The sequence below is a fragment of the Camelina sativa genome, chromosome 16 (assembly GCF_030686135.1).
Source record: "Camelina sativa cultivar CO46 ecotype springtype chromosome 16, ASM3068613v1".
NCBI lineage: Eukaryota > Viridiplantae > Streptophyta > Magnoliopsida > Brassicales > Brassicaceae > Camelina > Camelina sativa.
Window position 1 is genome coordinate 26,140,400 of NC_141895.1, and position 20,409 is coordinate 26,160,808.

Below are 20,409 nucleotides of genomic sequence, written 5' to 3' on the forward strand. Positions count from 1 at the left end.
TCCAAGAACAGCAATCACTGCTCTTGTTCCACGCAGGTCCGACCCTTCACACATTCTTAACATATATTCGCAGGAGTCATTGTTTTTGTTGGGCCTCTAAATTTTTTTTGTATTTTTTAGTAACATAAATAGATTCCAAATTTTTTGTTATTGTACAAATAGGCACCACTTTTATGAAATTTTAAGATTGATATTAGTTTTTAAATTTATCTATTTTGTTATTACAAAAATAGTTTTTTTCTAAAATTTTAAGATTTGGTCTCAGTTTAAAAATTTTGTGTGTAAACCCCATAAAAAAAAAATTGTTTTGTATCGTCTACGTTATCAAAATTTTATAGTTTTTTTGCCACAAGTAGCGGATCTACATAGAAAATAGGAGGGTCAATTGACCCAGGTAAAATATTGAAATAAGTTTGTTTGCATGTAAATTCTTGAAGTACTAGCAGCAAAGTTGGTTTAACCCTCTTAGTTGAAGTGTGAATTAATACAGTAATATACTTGATGTATGAATCAAACATATGGGTTAAGTTAAGATATGAAAAAACATTTTTCCAGTGTGGAGAGATTATCACCCTCTCTTTCTCTTATTTTTCTTATTATTATTATTTTTTAGTTAGAGAGACACCTACTAAGTATCTGATAGAGATGCTCTAAATCTTCTTGATCTGTGATTTGTGCCCCAAAGATTGAAAAAATATACCATTGACTCATTCCTTCTGCACCACATATTTTCTAACTTGACCGACCTTGTTTAGTTCTTTTTCTGTCTTGCTATCATGACTTGAACGACCTTGTCGAGTTCTTTATCTTTCTTACTATTTTGAACCGTATATTTTCTCTGCAAATCACAAGCTTTTACTTCACGTAAATACTTGTAACTCCAAGCCTCGACATTGTTCTCAGGCCGACCGAGATGCATGAGAATTGGTGATTCGCAATAAAGAACTCTGATTAAAAAAACCGACAAATCCATGTATTAATAGACGATCTTATCATTACTAGAAGTTCAACTGCGATTATTACCAGCTTCAAGGACTATTTGTGTTTGTGGTTTTACATGAAAGGTCAGCAAGGCATTTTTACAGGCTGGTTTATACAGCTTGGCCAATCTCCTCTATCGTGGAAGACGAGTAACAACTTCTTGTGCCAACAATATTTAGTTTATGTTGTTCCTGCAGTAACACTCACTACGTACTCACGATCTTTTAGTGTTGTAAAAAGGAGATATTAGTCGATTCAGCGGCAAGAAAATTGCTCACGATCTCACGTATCATTATCATCATTCATTAATACTTTTTTCAATTTATATTTAACTTTTCATTAATTGGTACAAGTCAATGAAACTAATATGATGCCATATTTCGTCAATTATAAAACGAGATATTTTTTGAAACGTGGTTGTTTCAATCTACCAAACGTATTATAGTGAATAAAAAATCGATGATGTAGTGAGAGCTTGTATAGTTGTATATGTATCGTTTAACATGTATAAAAACTTGTTTAGACGTGTCTAGCTATATTCTTAAACTAATGCAATAAAATAAAAAAGATTTCTCCATACGACATCTCAATATTTTTGTGTAACATACAATTTACATCTCATTTAAAAGATTTTAGTCAATTAATATTATAAAAATTAATACAGCTTTCATCCAGTAATAAATTGTGCATTTTCTCTCTGTTCCCCGCCACGTGTATACGTGTTAAGCATGTCAAAACTTTTTGTCCTCAACGCTTAAATAAAACAGTTATTTATATATATAAGCTTGAATAAAAAGTTTAGTCAAGTACTAATTTGTTGATTTTATGCAAGAATCACGTGGATAGGAAAAATGTAGGTAGGAAAAAAAATCTATCAATAAACTTCCACAGATTTATCAGTTGAATTGTATAATCTAGAACTAGAGGGTTGCGTATATATAGAAACTAGAAAAAAATCAGCGATACATCGAGAGACAATACTTTTTCTAGCCACGTGCATGACTTCTTTTCTTGTTGAAGGTGTCGTGAGAACTTATTTCAATCCCTAAATTATGAATCTTCTTCTCATTCTCAACTGGAAGAGACAAGCTTGCTCCAACACCTCATTTATAATGAAGACGTGAAGCTCAACTACCTCAAAGAGAGATTGGATCTGCAGGCGCCACGTGAGGAAATTCGTGACAGTGAGTTTAGTAACGTTGGAAAGGTTGAGGGAGATAAGTTTGGTGCGGTTTAGGGACAGGAGCTAATCTTGCTTTTGTACCATAAAGATATTATGAATCGTAACTTTATTTATATGTAACAAGGATAAATACAACTTATACAGCGTACGTAACTTTATATTTAGATGAAAATTATTCAAAAAGATCTCTTTTTATTCAAATGAAAGCGAAATGCGAATGTCAAACAAAAAATCGAAACAAAAAAGTGCTTTCTTGAATATTGATGGCTGGATTATATCAGGACTGGACGATTTAGGACAGCATAAGTAAGCAAGTCTTGATCACGGACAAACACCCGCGTGTCTTGCTCGGATAAGGTGATCCACGCTTCTACATCTTTACCGTCCTTTGAATCCATCATGAGCACACCTGATTTTTTGTTGCGGTTGGTATACGTAACAGGTCCCATCCATACGGGAACTCCCCATCCGAGATCAACCTCGTAGAAAGGCTTTTTGCACCAGCTAGACATTGGGTATAAGTCTACGTCCAGTTTTGACTCTGACGTGAAAGCTCCCATCACATCCAACAAGTAGTAACCAAGTGTGTTTGTGGTGATACTACTGGTAGCAGTATTGTAGCAGTATTGTAGCCTTGGAGATTATCTTCGATCATCTCGTTGAAACCTTGTTTGGCCTTTCTAAAATCTGCGACGAGTTCGCCAATTTCCATTGGGCTATCTGCCTCTTTCTTCAGAAAGAATATGGATTGAAGGTTTTCCATGGCGTCCTGTGACAAAACATCAGAAGGGATCCTCATCCGCAAGTCCATGGCTTGAATCATTAGCGTTGACTTTGGAGCGGCCGAGTTAGAGTGTGAGGCATTTCTAGCACATCTCCATATAAGCGACGTGATGGCTTCCACACGTGTAGGTGCCGGGACGCTTTTGCTAACGGCCTTGCGTTTGAGCTCAGCGATCTTAGAGGATTCGAAGACGAATCTGTTGGTTACATACTTGTCTCCACCCACGGAAACGTCATCTTTAGAAGAATAGGTATGGGGAGGAGGGTAAATGGTAACTCCTGCAAATGGAGGAGTAGTCACGGCCACATCATTTGACTCCCATTTTGCCGTAGCGGCCCAGCCTTGGACGAAGTTCAGTAATGAGGCTGCATCACAGATCATGTGAGAGATGCCAATATTGACCGCAAATCCTGATCCTGACCCGAAGAAGCTGACCTTGACTCTCATCAACGGCCACGTCCCTGCAGATTCTCCCTCCTCGAATTGGGGTAAGAAGTCTTCTAAAGATTCGGTATCGACGTTTCTGAGGAAATCTGAGAGGATGACATCAGTGCGTGCCTCCGAGAACAGTACCCCTTCGTCGTTGCAGTTGATGGAAATGCCTTTTATACGTCCAGCTAGAGGATAGAAACGAGACAGAGTCTCGGACAAAGAGGTTTTCAGCCTCTTGGATATGATCTCTGGAGACTCCCGTGGCGGATTCATAGAAGAAGGTCACTGGCACGTAAACAACCGGAAAGCTGAGATCGAACACGGATAGCTGAAGGTGATCAATAGGTGCAGGTGAAGAAGGCTTGATCACTTCTCTCCCTGTCGTTTCTAGCATCAATTCCATTGTCATCCGCAAAACCTTCTAAGTAAAACAATAAAACGTTTAAGGTGATATAGAGGTGCAAGTGAAGAATGCGTGATCATGTCTTAGATGTAATTGTTATATTTATAGAGAAATTTTGAAAATTTTGTAAAAATAATTTATATAAGATATAAAATTGATTTGAAACCGTAAATTTAATGTTCAAGAAAGCATTAAGCGTTAATTAGGCGGTAATCCAACGCGTAGCGCCTAGAACGCCTAATCAGAATTTAGGCGATTTTAAGCGGTTTAGGCGTTTACACTATAAACTACTATATATATGATATTATATACATAATTATACAAAATATGTATAAGAATAATAAAAATATTAAATCAAAAACAAAACAATAGATAAAAACATATTTCAATTCATTTTAAATAACATATTAAACATTTATAATTATGTTTATAGAAATAAACCTTATAAATCTTAAATTTATGCAATTAAAATTTTAAAAATACATTAAAATGATGATACTACAATTTTAGACGGTCAAAGCGGTCGTTTAGGCGGTGCTATAGCGCCTAGCGCCTAGACGGAGCGGAGACGGACGCCTAAAACGCTTTTTCGAACACTAGTAATTATAGAAAATATAAGGTATATGAACATAAATGAAAAGAGATATTTGCATCAATAACCTACGTAATCTATATATGAAGGGAGGAGTATCCATAGTTTTTTATATTATTTGGGATTAAGACGGAAAGTTGGCCCTAAACACTAGTGTTCAATTCACATCTATAATAATACTTTTGTAATCTATACTATTAATAAAGGAGGAGTATCCATAATTTTTTACATTAGTTGGGATAAAAAATTACATCAAATGTCATTGATCAGATTACATTAGTCGGCTATTTCGTATTCAATCTAAACGCTAGTGTTCAATTCATATTTAATATTTTTCTCTGTGCTGATATATACTCAATTTTAAAAAATAATTCAAATTTCATACCCGAACTTGCCAAACCTTAAAAATCATACATCACTTGTCATGGCTGCTGACATGGATAAAAGTAGTTTTTTTTTTAATGTAAAAATTTTTGATCTTTTTTTTCGTAGAGACTAATAACTAATATTTAATCCGAGTTATGAACCCAAAATTTTTAATTTATCGTCTATAACTCTTCAAATCGCTTTTAGGAACATAATCTGATTCCCGAATCGTATTCGTATCATAAATATTATATATTCCCGTATCTGAGCTACTACTCCTGTATATGTTAATATTAAATGATGAGTCATCTCATCACTAACTACGTATGCAGATATTACATCCGTGATTCCCGGTGACAAAGAAGAAAATAAAGCACATGTTTTATTAGGGTCGTAACAACAATTTTTATGATTTGATTATCTGTATTACAAAAAAGTCCGTTTACTCTTTTTTTTTTTTTTTGTATTTGGTTGAATGGTAATATAAACGTGTCTGGGGAACAGAGGGGATATCAAGCAAAGGTTGAACCTAAAACCCTAAAAATAATATTGCTTTATATGGTGAAAGTTAATTAGAAAACAAAACACTATTATTAATGTGAATTTAAGAGTTAATATTGAAAGAAAAAAAAAAATATGACCTTTTGAAATTCTACAAATTATCTTGAAGTCTTTTTTTCAGCTTCTCAAATGTTCCAAAATTTGTATTAATTAGTCTCTCAAATTTGCTGAAAAGTTGGCTTAAATCATCTAAAAATTTTAGATACCTTTATATATTTCTGAAAATTAGTATATTATCATACATTCTTAAGGTATTAGGTATATATGAGTATTTCTGGAATTCCACGATCGAAATACTTATTGGGCATCCAAATTATATTGTTGTGACAAGACCCGAGTTGTCTTACTCAGTCCATAACTCCATATATTATCGCAGTTTATGATAGCTCCGAATTAAAGCTTGCTTGTTGGGATGTTGCTTTGCGAATAGTGCAGTACTTGTAGAAGAATCGTTCAAGCCTTCAAGGCATTTTGTTCAAGTGTACATGTCAAGCTTCCATATATACACAAAGATATTTCCTTAATATATGCAATCAAATCATATATTAAGTGATTAAGATTTCTCCTTGATTACCAAGCTAAGATATATGATTTGGTATAATCATATCCTACAATATCCTAACACCCTCCGTGAAGTTGGAGCATGCCGCTTGCAAATGCCCAACTTGAACTTGATCATGTCCTCATCTTCACATCTCAGTTTTGGTATTCATCACGGTGTTATACTCCACCGTTGAGTCAGCTCGGTTTTTTTTCTTGTTGGTTCGTCGATGTCACAACACACGAGTCGTGTGTGACACAAGGATTCCTTCAAATCGTGTTGGATTCCTTCAAATCATGCTCTTGTTTGTCGGATTCGTTGATACCTTCTTCATGTCCATCTTCTTGGACTCCACTGTCGTTTTTTCATCATCAGATCTTGGGCATCATTGGATTGAACTTGAGTGATAGTGGCTCATGAGTTCTCCGTCGCGGCAATACGCCGATGCCATTGTCTTCGTTGTCGTTGTCTTCATCACCATCGTCGTCTTAGATGGTCATCATAATCAATACTTGTGGATCGATCTGCTCTAATACCATGTCAAGAAAACATAATTTGGAAAAGGTTTTCTTATTTATTATCAATGACCATAAGCCTCTATATATACACAAATATATTTCCTTAAATAGTAGATGTAAATCTTCCTAAATATATGCAATCAAATCATATATTAAGTGATTAAGATTTCTTCTTGATTACCAAGCTAAGAGATATGATTTGGTATAATCATATCCTACAATATCCTAACAGTACGTGAATGGAGATTGGGTGGCTCCCACTCTCACACGCTGTTATATACTTTTGTAAATCTCCTGTTTCGTGGGAAACAAGTAAACAGAGGACATGTTTACAAAGGACGGTTTTAAGCTCTTCCGCAGAAGCAGAGTACATAATGTCTTATAACGGTGAGTGAGATTATATGGATATAGCCACAGAAAATTTAATTCCATGTTCAGAAGTTGTTTCAACATCTATATTTCCATGTCAATATCCTGCACTATTTTTATCCTCTCATCTCATAGCTAACAACCTACATAAACTCTTGTTGTGCATTACGTTAATTAATTAGTTGCAGTATGGCTACGATTTAAATATCAACTTTTAATATCAACAGTCTTTTTTCTATCTTTAATATTATGTTTTTTTAGTTTCTTCTCAACGGTCTGAAATTTGTGTTAATCATCCATATTTGCTGCAAGTTAATTGGTTTTGAAACATTTAATTTTTTGATACCATCTTCCTAAAGTTTAGTATATATCAAAATATTTCTTAATCACTTAAATAATTAATATACCTCCCTTATATTCTCAAGGTATAATTTAAGTTTCTATGAAACTTCACGGATCAAAATGGTTAGGGGATTTAAGGGATGCATGGTAACGTGTGCGAGAAGAAAGAGTGTTTGGGAAATGTAACATGGACTAGGTTCGTTGACACATCCGTCAAAGATGTTTATTACAAAAACCATAAATACATATAGGAAATTACAAAACACAAACGGAGGTGGTCAACGAGCACATTCTATCAAACTTCACAAATACGTATAGAGAGGACAAGCGAAAGTGGTCAACGAGCACTTCTGATGACTGCTCTGGGCTTGTTTCTACCAAACTTTTCCACGAACCACTCATGGTTGCGTGAAACGAAGATATTTCCAATCACCAATCCGCAGAAAACACCAGGCCCATATGCTATTGCGGCTGCTATCCAGTAAATGATCACTTGTTCATCGGGTTTTAACATTTCCTCTGTTTCTTGTGGTGTAAGACTTGGGACAGGAGGTTTTCCACAGATGTCCTTGAGATTGGTGAGTTTGGGATTGTCCATAAATGAAGAACAATTTTGGCGCTGAAACTGTGTGCCTCGAGGTATTGGACCTTCAAGATTGTTGTAGGAGAAGTTCATGGTGGAGAGAAAGGAGAGGATACCAAGATGTTGAGGAATTTGACCTGACAAATTATTCCGGGATAGGTCTAATGCCTCAAGGTTTGTCAAATTAGCCAATGATTGAGGTATGTTGCTTGTGAATGCATTACCAGACAAGTTGAGCAGATGCAATTCCTTTAACAATCCAATAGATTCAGGGATGTTCCCACAAAATTTGTTTTCTGAAAAGTCAATGGCTATGAAGTCTTTTCGGATCCTCTCAAATTCTGTATCTACTCCTTTATGCACCATTTCCATCGAATAACGGTAGTGGTCATCGTAATGCACAATAATCTCCATGTATTCATCATCCGCGTTTAATGTGATCATTTCACGCCAGTTGGAAAAATAGAAAGCAGGGATGGTTCCACTGAAGCCATTATGCGAGACATCGACGATTTTTACATTTTGAAACCCAATGGATACATTTTGATGATACAACGGCCCATAAAATTGGTTTGATCGGAGGATGAGGATGTTTAACGATGATAGAGAACCCAACCAAAATGGAAACTTATCCTTGAAGTGGTTGCTTTCAACATTCAAAATTTCCAGATCTTTGCAGTTATGCAAGGATTTTGGAAGCTTTCCTTCCAACTGGTTGCGACTAATGTCAAGTGCCCTTAGCTCAGTAGCATTGACAAACATATCTGGAACAGTTCCACTGAAATTGTTGTTTTGCAGATTAAACACTTCTAGGGCATCAGTGAAATCCCTTAAACATTGAGGAATTGATCCGATAAACATATTGTTGGACAGATCTAACAGCATCAAAGATTTTTTAATCTTGCAGATCCAATGGAGAAATGGTCCACGAAATGAATTCGAATCAAGAAGCAAAACACGCATAATTTCTCGATCGTAAACTTGTAATGGTTTTTCAAAACTGCTAAAAGAGTTGTTAGAAAGTTTCAACTCAAATAACTTCCATAAGCAACCTGGTACTTTACCTTCCAACCTATTATTGGAAAGTCTAAGACGAGTGAGGTGGACTAACTGAGATATAGATTTGGGGATGGGCCCAATGAAATTGTTGGAACTAAGATCTAAGATGTCGAGACTGAGAAATTTAAATATAGACTCAGGGATTGGGCCATCGAGTTTGTTATGAAAAAGGTTTAGATAAGAAAGTTTAGAAAATGAAGATGTATTCCCAAAATCTATAGGTCCCTCGAAGAGGTTATTCTGCAAAGAAACAAATTGTAACGAAGAAATCGTGAACAAGGATGTAGGAAAAGACCCAGAAAACGAGTTTCTACGCACATCAAAAGACTCCAAGGACTGGACTCTACTCATGTCAGGTATTTTGCCGCTTAATTTGTTATCGCCCAGCTCGAGCCTCCTTAGTTGGGTCAAGTTTCCCACTGAAGCTGGAATTTGACCAACCAATTCATTATACGAAAGATCAAGCTCCATGAGATGAGAAAGGTTTCCTAATGAAGAAGGAATCTCTCCATAAAGATTGCCAAGGGCTAGGTTTTGAAGATACTGGAGTTTGAAAAGACTACTATTTGGTTTCAAAGAGTTTTTGTTCAAAGGGATGTTGGAAAGGTAAAGTGAAATCACCTTGCCAGATTTATCATCGCACGTGACACCCTCCCAAGAACAGCAATCACTGTTCTTCTTCCATGAAGTCAAATTATTAACACTTGAGTCAGATTCATTTACCGGAAACTCGTGTTTGATCTCCAGAAGAACATCCCTCTGGTCATGGCGGCAATGGTGGAACGCGGGAGAAGCGAAAGTGTATATGACAAAGGAAAACGAGAAAAAGAAATACAAGGTAACAACAACAAGACCAGGAAAGGAATAAGACTGGTTTGGAATCATCGTTACCCTCTAATTTCGTTTTGGTTTGTGATGGGCTATGATTATGGCTTCCGCAGCTCTCTTTAAACAGAGGACAAAAGGACAAAAATACAACCTACTGTGGAGCTCTTGACTTTGGGTCAACTCGTTGGTCTTTTCCTGTCGTCAACTCATTACTTCCACCCACCTCGTAATTTATCCATCACACACTACTCTATTGACTTGACTTGTGACATTTTTACTATATTCTAAAATCTTTTTTTTTTTTCTTGTGGTAAAATCTATTCTAAAAATATGTTCCTGAACAGAAAAAAATAACGCTTCGCCTTATGTCTTAACTAACATAAAAGCAAATGATGACTTCGGGTGTATTCAATTTGATATTTTAAGTGATTTGTGTGAAATTTACAAATTCTAAGTTATTCAATCATGAATTTTAAAAAGTCTATTAAAATCCAATGTTATTGAACTGATGATTTAAAAATCTACTTTAAAATATATTCAAAACAGTTTTGTGGATTAGGATTTTAATAATTTTTAGGATTCTGGAAGATTCTGGAGGATTTATTTAGTTAAAAATACAGAAATCCAAATCTCATGATTTTAGGTGGGATTTGAAAGAATTTTACAAAAAATCATATGAACTTCCCTAAAATCTATCAAAATTCTAAATTTCCTAAATTCCATCAAATTCTCCAAAATCATGGTTTGAATATACCTCCCGAAATCGTGTTGTTTATTGACGCATTTTGCTGTAAAATTTATAAGCCAGAATCTGGGAAAGGTTTTTGGAAAAAAAAAATAGGTACATCCACAAATCTAACTGGTTATGTAAAACAAATTTAAAGATTATTTAGATTAGCTACCGAACCAGAATGCTAAGCCAGTGCAATCCAACCATGCTCAAGAGAAGGTTGAAGTTCTTAAGCCTAAGGCCATCATTAAAGGAGGAACACATGGGGTGTTCTAAGCCCAAAAAAATCAATAAAAAAGTGAATAGTGGGCTTAGATCAATTTTTTTGGTCTTGAGATAGAACTGTTCTAAAGCCCACTTCTCCTTTCTTTCCTCTATTCTGATTGGTCGAGACATTTTGTAGAGGAAGAAAAATGTTCATTTGTCTCATCCTTCTGCGAAATCGAGTCTAGGGTTTTTGTTTTTCTCCAAAACGGCGAAAGCCGCGTTCTCGCCATATTCACCGCCGAAGGTTTGTTTTCCGGCAATTGAAACACCAAAATCGAGAGCTCTTCCATCTAGCAGTCGATCTTTACATAGCTTCTCCGACAAATTCGTTTCAATTCCCTTCTTTTTTCGATTGATCTGTCCGGCGATTTGAAGGTGAAGTCGACATCTTCTTGACGAGCCTTTGTCTCCTCCTCTCCTTTGTCGGGCAGATCTCCGGCCATATAGAGATGGTAGTTCCGTCGTTTCCTCTTTCACTCTTTGTTTCTTGGATGTTTCATCGATTTAGGGTTAATCTCAAATCTGTGAATTAGGTTTGCCCGGTTTAGAATATGATTTGTCTCATGTGTCATAGGGTTTGTTTCATCTGTCATAGGGTTTGTTTCATCTTATTTTGATTAATCAATATACGATTTTAGTGAGCTTATCTATGATTGAATTCCGAGAGTTGTATTTTGAATTTGGAATCAACAATAACCCTCATGTTTTAAAATTGAATTTTCTTTGTTTCGGAGGCTTGTAGGTGAGGTTAACTAGCGCAAGTTGAATCGGATCCTTCAAGAACCCTGCGGTTGCTCGAAAGTAAAAGGTAAGTCCCATGGTTGGTTTCTTGATTTGAGTTGTGATATTAGTGTTTATTCAATGATTATATTTGATTGTAGTGGCTTGTTAATTGTGGTTTGATTGTGTAATGAGGGAAATTGTTTTGTGGTGTCGGATGTTAGACATTGTTGTTGTCAATTAAGTGTCTCTTTGTTTTGGTTTGTATGTCTCACCATCTAACCTTTTATCATTTGGTTTGTTTGTATGTCTCTTAGATTTGGCTAGTCTTTGTAACTTATGAATGCTTTAACAAATATAGTTGAGTAGTTACCAAATCTATGAATGATTTACTTTGAAAAAATAGTAAATGACTTTTATTTACTTCTGATTTGACTGAAGTAGGTTGTTGTTATTTACAATTAAAACTCCCTAACAACACCTAACTTTTGATTTAATGATGGCTTCTTAAGTTCTCTATATTACGTCCAACCGCTTTGCTTCTTAATTCCATCTTGTTTCCTTCTTAAGTGATCTATATTACATCCGAATCTTCTATCTATCTCTCACGCTGTTTTACTTCTCTTCTATCATCCTTCTTGTTGGCTTCTTTCTTCCAATCTATCATAACTTTTACTTCTCTTCTATCATCCACCTTCGAACAATATCTTTTCTTTGTTTAATTCTGATTGCTATGGAATCAAACAATACTCCTAACAATCAGTCTCAACCCTACTTTAGCCTTCTTAACTTCCCATATGACAGCTTTGCTCCCAATGTAAACATTGGTTCCTCTCAAATTCCTTCTTTTAGTTCACAACCAAGTTCACAGCCGAGTTCACAGCCGAGTCCACCTCCTAGTCAAACAGAAGAGACAGCCGAACAGCGAAGGGAGAGAAGGCTATGGTCCACCCAAGATGACTTAGTCCTAATAAGCGGCTGGTTAAACACATCGAAGGATGCAGTAGTTGGAAATGGGCAAAAGGCAGGGTCCTTTTGGATCCGTATAGGAGACTACTACGAAACAAGTAGTCATGTCCGTGATGGTGCTCAGCCTAGGCGCCCTGACCATTGTAGACAAAGGTGGCAAAAAATCAGTAGGGAAGTGAGCAGGTTCTGTGGAGCTTTTGCAGAGGCAGAGAGTGAGAGAGCTAGTGGGATGAACGATCTAGATGTTTTACAAAATGCTCACCAAATCTACACTAACCTGTACAAGAAGAAGTTCGGTATGGAGTATGCTTGGAATGTTCTACGCTATGAACAGAAATGGACAAGTCTCGAGGCTATGAACCCCACTCCGAAGACAACCAGTTCTAACAAGAGAAAAGCTGATGAAGCTGTACCATCTACGGGTTCTGTCGTTGGTGAGCACGAGAGCAGACCCGCGGGAATCAAGGCAACGAAAAGAGTAAGGAACAAAGGCAAAGAGAAGGCTGCACCATCTGCGGAGTTTAGTCACATGTGGGAGATAAAACAGAAGGATTTAGAGGGCATGAAACAACTCCAGAAGATGTCCATTCTTGACACTCTCATTGCCAAGAATGAAACCCTAGACGAAGATGAAAAAGCATTGAAGAAGAAGCTAATGGAAGAACTGTTTTAACTATGTTTTTTTTAGCTATGTATGCGGATGTTTGTCCATCTTGTTTGTTGTCTAAGCGAATCTCGGATGTTTGAATCCATGTTAATATGATATATGTTATATGCTATATGAACCCGTGAATCCATATCAATGTGAATATGCTATATGTGAATCCATGTTTTATATATGTTTTTCAGCAACTTATATATGTGTTTCGGTTTCAGGTTTAAGAAGTCATGGACCGTGAATATGACTATGGTATAAACAACCCATTAGACTATAGTACTCAGTAAGAAGAGGAGGCTGAGACCTGTTACTATCCTCCGGAACCAGCTCAACTGAACCAGCTCAACGAAAAAGTGATCCAGCTCAACGATTAAGTGATCCAGCTCAAGGTACTTGTGATCCAGCTCAAAGATCAAGTGATCCAGCTCAAGGACCGAGTGATCCAGCTGACTGACCAAGTGAACCAGCTCAAGTAATGATCAACCCGTGATGTTGTTGTTTGCTTTCGGATGTTATTTACCAAACCCGTGATGTGTGGTGGTTGTTTAGTGAACCCGTGATGTGTGGTGGTTGTTTAGTGAACCCGTGATGTGTGGTGGTTGTTTTGTTTGGATTTTTGTTTAGTGAACCCGTGATGTTGCTATGTACTCGTGAATGAACCCGTGATGTTTGCTATGTCTTTGCCTTCTTTGGACTTTAGTTTGATCACTTGTATATATGAGATGAGAAACATTTGCTCCTTCCACCAACACAAACATCGTCAAGCTTTGTTATTTCCTTCTATAACCAAAATTAAATATTTCAGTCCTTCTCTTCCTCTCAAATACTTCTTTCTCCTCTTATTTGCTATGGCATCTTCTTCAAACAAATTTCACTATCATTATGATCCAAATAATGATAGTATGAACCAATTTTTTCAAGAGCAATTTAGTAATCAATTTGAAGCTGTTGTTCATGAAATTCCTGAGGAACCATCTACACGTATTTATATCGATAGACAACGGGAAGAAGGCCACGAACGTTTGTGGAACGATTATTTTAGTGATAATCCGACTTACACGACGAGGCAATTTTGCCGACGGTTTCGCATGAACAAGTCATTGTTCTTGCGTATTGTGAATCGTCTCAGTGAACAAGTTCCATATTTTAAACCAAAAAAGGATGCAACCTTCCGGAATGGTTTCTCACCGCTACAACAATGTACTGCAGCAATTCGACTACTAGCATATGGGATTGGGGCGGACTCGGTTGACGAATATTTACGTATCTCTGAATCGACTTCTCGTAAATGTTTGGAACATTTCGTCGTTGGAATAGTTGACTTGTTTGGCACTGAATACCTACGCCGACCCACACAAGCGGATCTTCAAAGGCTACTCTTTTACGGAGAACTGCGGGGTTTTCCCGGGATGGTTGGAAGCATCGACTGTATGCATAGGAAGTGGAAAAATTGCCCAACAGCCTGGAAAGGAATGTATTCACGAGGCACCGGTAAACCAACAATTGTTTTGGAGGCGGTAGCTTCACAAGATCTCTGGATATGGCACGCATTTTTTGGAGCTCCAGGTACTTGCAACGATTTAAATGTTCTTGATCAATCACCAGTATTTAATGACCTTATTTACGGTCGAGCTCCTGAAGTTACGTACTATGTCAACGGAAATGAGTATAACTTGGCTTACTATTTGACGGATGGTATTTACCCGGAATGGGCAACATTTGTTAAATCCATCCCACAACCACAACATCCGAAACATTGTTTGTTTGCAGAAAAACAAGAAGGTGCACGAAAAGATGTTGAGCGTGCATTTGGAGTCCTGCAATCTAGATTCGCCATGATTAAAAATCCATCTCTTTTATGGTCAAAGGGTAAGATTGCATATATTATGAGAGCATGTCTCATACTCCATAATATGATTGTCGAAGATGAACAAGATTCATACACGCTCTATGACGAACAAGAATTCCAACAAGAAGATGGAACCGGAATTACTCCAGATATTTCGTTTTCAGTAAATATGCCTTCAAATCTTGAGGGTTTAGGTGATGGCCATATAATTCATGATAGACAAGCACATCAGAAATTAACGGAGGATTTGATAGATCATATATGGAATAAATTTGGAAATTAAACTATTTATTCATTAAATAAGATGTTTATCTGCTATAATTAATTAAGTAATATGTTTGTTTCTTTTTTTACATTTTATTTACAAGTTTATAAGTAAGCAATTTAAATGTTATTTTATAAGTTTTCATAATTTGTAAAATATTTATGAATATTATATTATTAAATCTTATGATCTTAAACATGTTCTCCCAATAACTAGCTTTTTAACAACAGATCTTAACTACTGATCTTACATTATTTCACTATATCTTTATTCTAAGAACACCATAATTAGTTTTTCCATTTTTTTTACCTATAATCTTAACAACTGATCTAACATTATTTTCACTATATATTTAATTTAAGAACACAAAAAAAAGTTCTCCGATTAATGATACTCTAAGCGGAGTTTCAATTATCTACAAACAAAACTCCCTAAACAACCGTACACGTAAGGGTTGTACGGTAATTTCTGTTAGATCAAAGGGAACAAAACGAGGAATCTTTACTGGCGACAGCTGCAAGTCCATGTTATTATGAGAGACAATTGTTTGACACAATTCAGCTTTTTGTATGTTTGCAATAAAATAAAGTTTCTGTGTACATATCTCAAAATTATCACAAATGTTTTCTAAGAAAGAACTACAACAAGATTTTGTAGAACAACAATGAAATAGAGAACTGAAAATAGCTTTCTCAGAATGTGATCAAAAGATCAGTCAATCTTAACTGAAGAGTAGATAAGCCTGGTGAACCAAAAGCATGCGTAGAAACCAATTGCGCCGGTGAAAACGAAGAATACATATGAGACAATAAGCATATACCCGAAGTAGAGGATTCCAGAGACGAGCTTCGTGATCTCGAGCTTAGTGTAGAAGTAAAAGGCGGCATAAAGAAAGAGGTAAACCGCAGAAGAGCCTGATGTTAAGTAAGATCTCCACCACCATTGATAGTCTTCACTACAGAGTTGAAAATAACAGAGGACGACTGTGATCTCTGCGCAGGTGATGATCAAAATGATGAACACGATGAAGAGGAACCCGAAGATGTAGTAGAATTGGTGTAACCATATCGAGGTAAGTATGAAGAAGAGCTCGATGAAGACTGCACCAAATGGGAGAATGCCACCGATCAAAATGGAGAAGATTGGGTTCATGTACCAGGCTTGAATTGGGATCTGCCTTGGAATCTTGTTGGTTTTCACAGGATCTTCGGGTGCAGGTTTCCTAAAACCAATGTAGCCACCGATGAAAACAAGCGGAACAGAGATGCCGAACCAGAGGACTACAAGGGCAAACATTGTACCAAACGGGACAGCACCAGATGACTTTTGTCCCCATATTATGGCATTAAGGACAAAGAAGGCGACAAATATTGTAGCAGGGAACATGATTGCAGTTTTCAGAGCGATCTTCTTCCATTCAGTTCCTCTTAACGTTTTGTAAAGGCGTGAAGACGCGTATCCCGCCAAGAGTCCCATGAAAACCCAGAGCAAAAGCATAGCCGTCATAAGACCACCACGGTTTGAAGGAGATAAAAAGCCAAGACAAGCAAAGATCATGGTGACAAGAATCATTCCAAAGCATTGAACTCCAGTGCCTGCATAGACACAGAGCAACTCCGGGTTTGTTGGCGGTCTGAAAACATCTCCATGTACCAGTTTCCAACCTGTCTCTTCGAGAGCCTCTTCATGAGTCTCTAACTGATTGTAGTTGGAGATATCTCGGTAGAGTGTTCTTAGCATGATCATAGCAACCATACCAGAGAGGAAAAGAACAATCATCATGGAATTAACGATAGAGAACCAATGAATCTGATCATCAGCCATCAAAAGGTAAGTGTCCCACCTCGACGCCCATTTCACCTCACTTTCTTGGAAATCAACGTCATATGTGAAGATAATCTCGTTCCCTTCTTCAACCTCCTGAGGAGACTCAGAGTTAGTAACTGCACGCTTTGTATGCGGATCACATGTTGTTAACCGAGCCTTTTCATTCCATTGACCTTCGTATTCATGCTTGATACTGCATTGAGATTAAAACCAGTAGATGTTAAGTCTACACAATATAAAGAGTTTAAGGTCCTTAAAATCACAAAAAGTTACCTGAAAGGCTTGACTTCAAAGCCAACGATCCTTGAAGAATCGGTCTCTATATCTCTGTGATACTTAACAGTGAAGGTCAAGTGGTTGTGGATAAAATACTTTTCCTCCTTTTTCTACAAGAAAAATCAAATAAATAAGAACACCTTCTACTTAAAAAATACAGAGAAAATATGATGATGAGCTCTTACACCAACAAAGATACCCTTGAGACCAACATGGAAACCATGCTGATACACAACAACATTGTCCTGATCTGGCCTTTTCACTGGAACAACTAGTGGAAGGTTGTCCAAAATCCTGCACAATAAATCAATCTTCCTCATAAAAACAGAAGAAACACACATTCCAACCAAAGGCGACGAAATAAAATCTCCTCACATGTTGACTCGATACTCATCAGCAATCTTCTCCTTCAACGCCTTGGCTGTTTTCTTATCGAGCTTTACGCGACAAACCGCAGCGCACATCTGTGATTCCCTCATCTTAAACTGCAACAAAGAAACAAACAGACATATAAAAATCTCATCAAACTGTAAATTTAAACAAGGCACATACAGAAAGAACCAAGAACATACCACAAAAGGCGAGTTCTCAATCCGATCGCCACGAAGAACTTCACCGAGATTCTCAGCACTATCAACAATATGTTCTGGACGACAATAAGGAAGAGAATAGTATGAATATGGAAGCTGTGTCTTTGTAGATGTCAGTTTATTAACTTTCACCATCAAAGCATCTCCCTGCAAAATAAAAAAAAATCATAACTTTAAAGATCAAAAATCGCACAAATCTCATAAAACTGAGCCATAGATCCAATTTTAACAAGATAACTTGATCAATTGCATCGGATCTAAACCAGGAACAAATCAAATACTCGATCAAACAAGAATCATTGTGAATCAAAGCTATAGTGAGCCCAAATTTGAAGCTGCATTTCCGAAACACACAAGAGAAAAGACAGATTCGGATACAGAGGTGACTTTGTGACTAACCATTTGAAAATCTTGTGGAGCGACGCCGGGAAGGTAAAATCCATTGACATTGACATTGAGAAAGAAGAAGAAGACAAGGGTGACGATCAAAATCCGAACTTTCGCCATGGATGTGCTCGATTTCTTCGTCTTCTTCGTCTTCGTGTAGTGAGGTTTCTTAAATGCAGAAGAAGAGAGAGGGAGGGAAGAACATGGCAATTGGACGATTCGTGGCCGTTGGATTGTTTTAGTTTTCTCGTTTAATCTAATCAACGGTTGAGATTTACTCGTTTGGAGCTGTCGGTGATTCTTCTTCTTTACATCAGTTAATCCAAATATCAAAGTCAACACTTTTTAAGGTAAAAAAATACAAATTTTTATTGACACTGATAAAGTTTTACGTAAGTGTGAATCTATGGAAACGATTTGTTAATTTTTTCTTGTTGTAATTTAGTAGATTAGGTGAAACTTGTTTACGTAGCAAAGTAGAAATGAGTTAGTGTGGAGGATACGAATAGTTATGGAAAAGTATTGAAAGGATCAAAGAAAATTAAATAAATCATGAAAGACCAATTTCATTTGGTAAATGAGAGTGACCTGCTAACGATTCTAGCAAATTTTGAAACCTACGTACGTACACTGTACACACCACTACACCAGCAGCCTGCAGCCACCTTCACACGTAAATAAATGCATATTTACCAAGAAAAAAAATGACAAGTTAAATACACATACACACAACATAAACCTGCAATTTGCTAAATGTAATAAATCTATAATTAGGAATTGTGGAAACTAAGTTCTATAGTTTCTATTCTACTAGGTGCATTTAGCCACACGACGCGTGGCTTATTGCATATATTTTTAATAATATTAATATACTTAATTACATAAGTTATTTTAATATTTTTAGTTTTGTAAAAAGTTTATAACCGTGTAAGAAAATTAATCTTTTACTTTTTTTTTATTTGAAACGAAAATCTTTATATATAAGAATGAAATTCTATATTTTTCTCATCTACAATTTATTAATATGGTATTTAAATATTTTGTTTGTTTATTCATGTAATTATATATTCCCTCAGTTTTTAATATATGATTTTTAGAATTATGCACACAAATAAGAATTATTAATAATTGTCTACATGCGTTGGTCATCACATTTAGGCTTTGAATGGGGAGTGGGAAAATGAATGGTTCTTCAGCCCAAGTGGTCTTTCCACTTATGTGTTTCCATTCAGCAACTGCAAAAACAAAAAAAAACAAAAAAGTGAAGGGAACACATGTAGATAAGAAACTCTTGTCTTTTAGTAAAAAAAGTGAATGAACCATTTTTATGTAGATATGAGGGTGTTTCAAGTGAATGAACTACTTTTAACATTGATGTAGTTAGTTTTATTTTAGTAAATGAAAAGTTTCATACATTTATGCTTTTGACTAAATTAGTTATAATTTTAGTTAATCATAATGTTGGGATGTTTTTAGTTGTTAATTAATAAGGAAATTAATAGAATTAAAAACTTTTATACATGGCTCATAACCTGTAATTTATATATATTTTAAAAGTATCTCTATATATGTAAACGTAAATTTTAATTTTTATAATAATCTATAGTAATGTTGTTGTAGTTAATTTTTTTTACTTATGTGAAAGAAATGCTAGTAAATTTTTTTATTATATATATCATGTTTTTTAATTATGTTTTTATTTTATAACATAGAGATTTAACAGGTTTGTAATTATGTTTTTCTTTTATAAAATAGAGATCTAAGTATGTTAATAAGACAATATTATGAATAAAAATTTAATAGCAAATAAGGTTTGTAAACTTTTAGTGAGGAAAAGTTGTACTTATATATGTATAATATTTTTATGTTTTTGACTAAGGTTTATAATTGTATATGTATAATATTATAAATGTTTATACCATCAACATATATTATATATATACACAATTATATAAGATTTATGATTCATGTCTACACACTAATGTAATACAAAATTATAAAAAAACTCAAATTTAGTTTTGTAAAAATAATTAATATTCATATAATACAATATTAATTAGAATCTACTTATGAAAAATTAAATACTAATTTTAAAATTGAAATATATTATTTTAAATTTGTACAATACTTTGAACCACTTTTACCATTCAAACATAAAGTTTAAACCGCTTGATCCACTAGGTCCACACTTGTTTCACTAGATCCGCTAGATCCACTTTTTTTCGCTTCATCCGCTAGATCCGCTAGATCTGCTACGCCTGATACACTATCTCCATTCGAAGCCTTAGTTTCCTTCAAGTTTTGTCTCGCTTTTGTGTATCTAATAGAT

At 35.7% G+C, this 20,409-nt stretch overlaps 3 protein-coding genes and 2 pseudogenes across 4 annotated transcripts; 2 read left to right on the forward strand and 3 right to left on the reverse strand.

Annotated features, from left to right (window-relative positions):
• Positions 1-2,288: 2,288 nt before the first annotated feature.
• Positions 2,289-3,874, reverse strand: LOC104752045 (BAHD acyltransferase BIA1 pseudogene; annotated as a pseudogene).
• Positions 3,875-7,244: 3,370 nt separating this feature from the next.
• Positions 7,245-9,694, reverse strand: LOC104752046 (receptor-like protein 30 pseudogene; annotated as a pseudogene). The gene has a single exon (XR_015584439.1). The product of XR_015584439.1 is annotated as a receptor-like protein 30 pseudogene (transcript).
• Positions 9,695-11,992: 2,298 nt separating this feature from the next.
• On the forward strand, positions 11,993-12,901 carry LOC147925973 (uncharacterized). The gene has a single exon (XM_087492826.1). The coding sequence runs from the start codon at positions 11,993-11,995 to the stop codon at positions 12,899-12,901; it is 909 nt and encodes a 302-aa protein (XP_087348952.1).
• Positions 12,902-13,734: 833 nt separating this feature from the next.
• Positions 13,735-15,018, forward strand: LOC147925974 (uncharacterized). The gene is made up of 3 exons (XM_087492827.1): positions 13,735-14,377; positions 14,492-14,581; positions 14,813-15,018. Exons 1-3 carry the CDS (start codon positions 13,735-13,737, stop codon positions 15,016-15,018), a joined length of 939 nt encoding a protein of 312 aa, XP_087348953.1.
• A 528-nt stretch (positions 15,019-15,546) lies between these two features.
• On the reverse strand, positions 15,547-18,459 carry LOC147925975 (transmembrane 9 superfamily member 10). The gene is made up of 6 exons (XM_087491406.1): positions 18,093-18,459; positions 17,676-17,840; positions 17,479-17,588; positions 17,289-17,397; positions 17,101-17,213; positions 15,547-17,020 (listed from the first exon to the last, which is right to left on the reverse strand). The coding sequence occupies exons 1-6, from the start codon at positions 18,198-18,200 to the stop codon at positions 15,712-15,714; spliced, it is 1,914 nt and encodes a 637-aa protein (XP_087347532.1). The 5' UTR covers positions 18,201-18,459; the 3' UTR covers positions 15,547-15,711.
• Between the last annotated feature and the right edge of the window lie 1,950 nt (positions 18,460-20,409).